At 46.7% G+C, this 6000-nt stretch overlaps 1 protein-coding gene across 1 annotated transcript; it reads left to right on the forward strand.

Annotated features, from left to right (window-relative positions):
- Positions 1–4433: 4433 nt before the first annotated feature.
- On the forward strand, positions 4434–5328 carry LOC117310364 (OTU domain-containing protein 6A-like). The gene has a single exon (XM_033849871.1). It carries the CDS (start codon positions 4434–4436, stop codon positions 5307–5309), a length of 876 nt encoding a protein of 291 aa, XP_033705762.1. The 3' UTR covers positions 5310–5328.
- The last annotated feature ends 672 nt before the right edge of the window (positions 5329–6000 follow it).

Genomic DNA, 6000 nt, shown 5'->3' on the forward strand with positions numbered 1-6000 from the left:
TCCTGCATGGGGAATAAGACAGGCTGGGGTTGAGGCCTGCCTGGGGAGGGGAGGCTGACAGCATAGGATGGTAAAGAGGCTGGGCTGTGGCCCAGGGTGAGAAAACTTCCAGACAAGTGGCTAGAGGCTGGAGAGTTGGACACAGGCTGGTAAGATGGCTGGTTTAGAAAGGGGGCCAATCCAAAGAAGGAGGCATAGGCTGAGGAAGAGGCTCTGGCTGGGGAAAGGGGCCTGGCCGGGCAAGGGGACATAGGCTGGGGAAGGAAAACCAAGTTGGGTCCGGGAGCCTGGGCACGGGCTGGCGGGGGTGGGTGGGTAACAAGCTGGGGCAGGGGCCTGGGTAGGGTTGCTGCAAAAGAGGATACTGGCTGGGAATGTGACTCCGCTGGGGTGAGGGTCTAGGTGGGTATAGGGGAAGCCTGCCTAGGAGGGGAAGGGAAGCAGGCTGGGGAGCTAGCCTTGGCCAGGGAAGGGGGCATAGGTAGCTGGGGAGGCAGGTATAAACGGACAAAGAGAGCCCGGCTGAGAAGAGGGCCTGGCTGGCTTCGAAGCACAGGCAGGTTAAGGGTTTCTGATGGGGGAGGGGCTTATCTGCTGGGGCAGGGTGCATAATGTGGGGAAATGGGACTACCTGGGGAAGGGGGCTTGGCTCCAAGGGGGTATAGAAAACGACAAATAACGTACACGGGAACTCCCATAAGGTTAACAGCTGATTTCTCAGCAGAAACTCTATAAGCAAGAAGGGAGTGGCATGACATATATAAAGTGATGAAAGGGAAGAACCAACAACCAAGATTATTCTACCCAGCAAGGATCTCATTCAGGTTCGATGGAGAAATCGATTAGCCCCACAACTATTAAGGAAAACAATTTTGTAATTTTAATGCTCCCCCAACAGCAATCTTTTGGCCCAGATGTTTTCACTGAAGAATCCCACCAAACACTGAAAGCATTAACTCTGTTACATAATCTCTTCTAGAAAAACAGAAGAGGAAGGAAGACTTCCAAATTCATTTTATGAAGCTAGTATTACCCTAATATCAAAACCAAACAAAACAGTACTGAAAGAGAAACCTACCGGCAAATATCTCTCATGAAGGTAGATTTTTAAATCCCTAATAAAATCTTAGCAAATAGAATTGAGCGACGTATATAAAGAATTGTAAACCATGACCAAATGGGGTTAATTTCAGGGATGCAAGACTGGTTCAATACTTGACAGTACATCAACGTAATCCACCATATTAATAAGCTAAAGAAGAAAAATCACACAAACAATTCAATTGATACAGAAAAAAATATTTGACAAATTCAATACCCATTCATATTACAAAAAAAAAAGTCTCAGAAAAATAGAGAGGGGAATTTCCTCAACTTGATAAAGATCATCTACCAAGAAAACCCAAAAAAACCCTGCAGCTAATTCATACTTAATGTTGAAAGATGAAATGCTTTCCCCCAAGACCCAGAACAAAGCGAGCCTGCCCGCCCTCACCACTCTTATTCAATATAGTGCTAGAAGTTATAATCAGTGCAATAAGGCAAAAAAGGGAAATGAAAGGATACAGACTGGAAATATGAAATAAAACTGTCCCTATTCACAGGCAACATGATTCTCTACATAGAAAATGCCAACGAATCTACCAAAAAGAAATAAAATATAAAACACCTAGAAATAGTAAGTCAGTTGAACAAGGTCATAGAATACAAGATGAACATACAAAAGTCAACTGTATTTCTGTATGCTAGCAATGCACATGTGAACACCAAAATTAAAAACACAATACCATGTACAATCACTCAGAGAATGAAATGCTTAAATGTAAATCTAACAAAATATGTGCAGGACATATATGCTGAAAATTATAAAACATTCATGAAAAAAATCAATGAAAATTTAAATAAATGGAGATACATACCCAGGTGTTCATGGATTGGAAAACTCAACGTAGTAAAGATGTCAATTCTCCTCAAATTAATATATGGCTCTAACACAATTCCTATGAAAATCCCAGAAAGATTTGTTTGTAGATATAGACAAGATTATTCTAAAATTTATATGGAAAGACAAAGAATTAGAATAGCTAAAACAATTTTGAAAAAAGAATAAAATTGAAGGAAAGGGTCTACCTATATTCAAGATTTATTCCATAGTAATCAAGACTATGGTGTTGGAGGAGGGATAGACACATTGATCAATGGGAAAGAATAGAGAATCCAGAAATAGACATACACAAACATGCCTAACTGATTTTTGACAAAGATGCGAAACCAATTCAATGGAGGAAGCATAGCATTTCCAGCAAATGATGCTGGAGGAATTGGACCACCACAGGCAAAAGAATGAACCTTGGCTTAAGCCTCAAACTTTACATGAAAATAAACACAAAACAGATCACAGGTTTCAACTTAAAACGCAAAACTATAAAACTTTTAGTAAAAAAAAAAAAAGGACAAATTCTTTGGTATCTAGAGTTAGACAAAGAGTTCTTGACACCAAAACCATGACTTAGAGAGGAAAAAATGGATAAATTGGACTTCATCGAAATTTAAAACTTTTGCTCTGAGAGACACCAAGAGATGAAAAGACAAGTTACAATGTGGGAGAAAATACTTGCAAAGCACATATCCAACAAAGAACAAGTATCTAGAATATAGAAAGAAGTCTCAAAACTCAGTGGTAAAAAACAGTCCAGTTATAAAATGGGCAAATGACGTGAAGATTTTACCCAAGAGGATACAGCACAGATGGCAAATGGGCACATGAAAAGATGAACATGATTAGCCACCAGGGAAACACAAATTAAAACCACAGTGAGATGTCACTACACATCTATCAGAATGACTAAAAATAAAAAATTATGACAACACCAAATGCTGGTGAGGATGCAGAGAAACTGGATTCCGCATACACTGCTGGTGAGAATGCACAATGGTACAATCACTCTGGAAAATAGCTTCTTAAAAAACTAAACATACACTTATAATATGACCCAGAAATTGCACTCCTGGGCATTTTTTCCCAGAGAAATGAAGCCCTGTGCTCACACAAAAAACCTGTATATGGGTGTTTATAGCAGGGATTGTAACAACCCCAAACTGGAAATAACCCAGAGGTCCTTCAACAGGTGAATGGTTAAATGAACTACAGTACATCCATATCATGGAATACTACGTAGCAATAAAAACGACTGAAGTTTTGATATATGTAAAAACTTGGACAAATGTCCACTTTTCTCCTTTGTAACAAGGAGGAGGTTGTCTCAAGAGCCTTCCCGTTTGGGAGTTCAAGATACAGATGAGCAGAGTGGGGCAGGATGAGAGCATGTTTGAAAGAGCTTAGGGATTTTATTTTACTTTATTTTATTTTATTTTTTAGAACTTTTAGAGATTCAAAATAATCAGAAGGAAGTGGCTTGATGAAGGTCAACTGCCGTGCTTCATGGGAGCCCATTTTGGAAGCTGGGAACCCAGGAGAAGGGGAGTTTAGGGTAGGTGCATTCTGTTGGCACGAGACAAGTCTGCTCAGCTGTAGTGAACTTTCAGGTTGTTGCTTTCTCACACTGAGATGGGACAGGGTGGATTTGAGGCCTAAACTTAAAGGATTCTGTGTTCCCAGGAACATAAGGAAATATCTTTGTTCTGATACACAAAATTAAGGGTTCAGGGCTTCCCTGGTGGCACAGTGGTTGAGAGTCCACCTGCCGATGCAGGGGACACGGGTTCGTGCCCCGGTCCGGGAAGATCCCACGTGCCGCGGAGCGGCTGGGCCCGTGGGCCATTGCCACTGAGCCTGCGCGTCCGGAGCCTGTGCTCCGCAACGGGGGAGGCCACGACAGTGAGGGGCCCACGTACCACACACACACACACACAAAAAATTAAGGGTTCATCAGTCAAGGCAGCTAAAGAACTGGAGAGAGCCACATTACCTCCTGAACACTGGGAACAATGACAAGTCCAGTGTCAGAGCACATTCAGCTGGTGTAACAGTATTTGTCATGTGATTCTCAAGCAGGACCAGTGTCTGCATTGTGTTCAGGCTAGGAAGTGAAGTACGCAGTTCAGAGTCCACGAAAACCTCCACAAGCTCAGTTGCTGCACATAACGCACAAAGGTGGGATTGTACATCCGGGACAGGAACCCCGCTGAAACCGGAAGCACGTATTGCCACGTGGTCTAATGGGAGCATAGGTAGGGTCTCCCAACAGCCAATCCTAGTGCCAGGAGTGTTTAGGAGGCGTAGCCGCGGAGAGACAGCGGCCAATGGCAGAGAGGTCCGTTAATAGAGTGAGGGCAACGGCGGGTGAGGGGAACAGAGTACAGCCGCCAGGGGAGGCTGAGGAGCTCTAGGCAGTTCGGTGGTCAGACTGTTCACGTGAAGTGTAGCGGTACTTCAGCCACCAAACTCCGATTCTCGCCCGCCCTTAAACATCATGGGAGATTCACAGAGTGAGCATCAGCGGATGTTACGACGCCACAGCCGCGAGAAGACAGAGCTGCAGGCCCACATTCAGGGCATGAAGAGCTCGATCCCCAAGAGCGACAAGCAGAGAAGAAAGCAGTTGCTCCTCGATGTGGCTCGCCTCGAGGCCGAGATGGAGCAGAAGCACCAGCAGGAGCTGGAGAAGTTCCAGGAGAGTTTCCCTGATAACAGCAGCCTCGATTCTGTCACTGAAGATCTGGCCAAGCTGGATCTCGAGAACAAGCCTCCTCACCTCTGGAGGGCACAGAGAAAGCACAAAAGAAAGGAGGCCTTCAATAGAGAAAGCCAGGATTGGATGGACAAGGCTGAGAGGGAGCATCTGGCCAGCTTGCGCCATGACGAGGAAATGAAGCTCGGCGCCATCCTGCGGGCCAAGCATCTGGAGGTGAAGGATATCCCGGCCGACGACCACTGCATGTACCGCGCCATCCAAGACCAGCTGGTGTTCTCCGTGACCGTGGGGAGCCTGCGGAGGCGCACCGCCGAGTACATGCGGCAGCATGTCGACGACTTCCTGCCCTTCTTCAGCAACCCCGAAACCGGCGACGCCTGCAGCCGCGACGACTTCTTGAGCTACTGCGACGACATCGTGTTCAGCGCGTCGTGTGGAAGCCAGCTCGAGCTGAGGGCCCTGTCGCACGTCCTGCAGACCCCCATCGAGGTGATCCAGGCCAACTCGCCCGCCGTCGTCATCGGAGAGGAGTACACCAAGAAGCCGCTCACCCTGGTCTGCAAGCAGTACTCCTACAGCAGCGCGGAGCACTACAACTCGGTGAAGCCACTCGACACCGGCTCCGGCGGGAGCGTGGCCCGGCGTCTCATCTAGGCCCGCTGCCGCCATCGCCGTGGCGGCCGCCGTTGGAGCCGAATCTGCCGCCGCCGCGTCTCCTCAGCAGGCTCCGCTTTTTTCCTTCGGTTTTCTCAAGGTTTTGTTTATTCATTTTACTTAGAGCTCACCCCTCTCTCCTCCCCCGCCCCCCCCTTCTTCCTCCCTCGCTCTTCTATCCTCCTCGATCGTCCCTGGGTTGCTTCTTTCACGGGGTAGGGGGACCGGAGGCCGGTGACCAGGAAGAGATCTGTACCGTGCTACCCTAGCGGAGTGAGTTTGCCAAGTTCTCACCTTTCTTGCCCTGAAGGGTCTCTGCGCCCGCACCCATGAGAACTGGTCACGTTGCAAGTAACTTTGGGGTTCAAAAAATGGCAACTTGGTTTGATGCGTTCTTCACTTGGGGAAAAAAATCAGTTTAGCTCAGAATCTTCCGGTTGCCCCGTGAATGTATTCATTACTTAAAGTTGGAGTTGATGTGAATGAAATGATTTGGGAATGCCTTTTGCTTAGTTCTTTGGGGAAAAAAATGTATTGTGGGCTGTTTGGGGGTTTTGCTTTCCACTTCAACAGGGCTACTCAGGAGACGTCTCAAGTTACAAACAAGACCTCCTCTAGTTTTTTCTTTTTTTTTTTTTGGCTGCACTGGGTCTTCCTTGCAGTGTGGGGGCTCTAGGCGCGCGGGTTCCAG

This window comes from Tursiops truncatus, chromosome X (assembly GCF_011762595.2).
Source record: "Tursiops truncatus isolate mTurTru1 chromosome X, mTurTru1.mat.Y, whole genome shotgun sequence".
NCBI classification, from domain to species: Eukaryota; Metazoa; Chordata; class Mammalia; order Artiodactyla; family Delphinidae; genus Tursiops; species Tursiops truncatus.

Coding starts and splice junctions, on each gene's coding strand:
- LOC117310364 (XM_033849871.1), top strand. CDS start 4,434: ATGGGAGATTCACAGAGTGAGCATCAGCGGATGTTACGACGCCACAGC.